This window comes from Myotis brandtii, unplaced genomic scaffold (assembly GCF_000412655.1).
Source record: "Myotis brandtii unplaced genomic scaffold, ASM41265v1 scaffold484, whole genome shotgun sequence".
NCBI classification, from domain to species: Eukaryota; Metazoa; Chordata; class Mammalia; order Chiroptera; family Vespertilionidae; genus Myotis; species Myotis brandtii.
Genome location: NW_005368491.1, coordinates 230,579 through 231,279, shown reverse-complemented (window position 1 = coordinate 231,279; position 701 = coordinate 230,579). Strand labels below are relative to the sequence as shown.

The 701-nt window shown below is 61.5% G+C and overlaps 1 protein-coding gene across 1 annotated transcript in view; it reads left to right on the top strand.

The window, feature by feature from the left end:
• Nucleotides 1-443: 443 nt before the first annotated feature.
• GPM6A (glycoprotein M6A) overlaps nt 444-701 on the top strand; it is a 182,353-nt gene continuing 182,095 nt past the window's right edge. The window contains exon 1 of the mRNA XM_005876290.2: nt 444-529. Within this exon, the coding sequence (XP_005876352.1) occupies nt 526-529 (4 nt within the window). The 5' untranslated portion in view covers nt 444-525. The remainder of the gene's footprint in view (nt 530-701) is intronic.

Here is a 701-nt window from a genome sequence, read left to right as displayed (position 1 = left end):
GAAAATGGTGCACTTAAGATTACAGGGAATGTGAAATCTACATAGCAGACCAGTCTGTCCTGGAATAACCTTCCCCTGGTCTCCACCTAAGGATTGTTTTCTGGACACCAGGTCCTTCTTAGCTGAGACTGTGAGCGTGTGTGTGAGTGTGTGTGTGAATGTGTGAGTGTCTGTGTGTGTGTGAGCGTGTGTGTGTGTGTGTGAGTGTGTGTGTGTGTGTGTGTGTGTGTGTGTGTGTAGTGTTTTTAAGGTCTTTAGTCTTTAAGGGGGAGGCCTTTGCACGAGGCTCCCCTGGGAGTGAAAGGGGCGCGGTGGGGGCCTGGATGAGGAGGGCAGGGAAGGAGAAGGGGGACCCGCAGCGGAGGAGGCAGGTGGGAGAGGGGGGTGCAGGAACCCGGACCGCGCTGCTGGGAGGGGCCAGGCTGTCACTCCCACTGGCTGTGCCCGGAGCCAGAGAGCCACTTGGAGAACTTGCCGGCGGCTGGGGGCTTGCGCTCCGCTCCGGGCAGGACTGTGTGACTCGCCATGGGTGAGTGCTGGGGCGCGGGCAGCCCGGCAGCTCCGAGGGGCGGGAGGGAAGGAGAGCGCATGCAGTTAGGAGGCAGCTGGCATCCCTCCCGCCCGTTCTGTGGCTGAACTTGTCCTGGGAGCGGGCGGAGAGGACGCAGGGGCGTCCGGTGCTCAGGCCCGTGGAGGGTAGA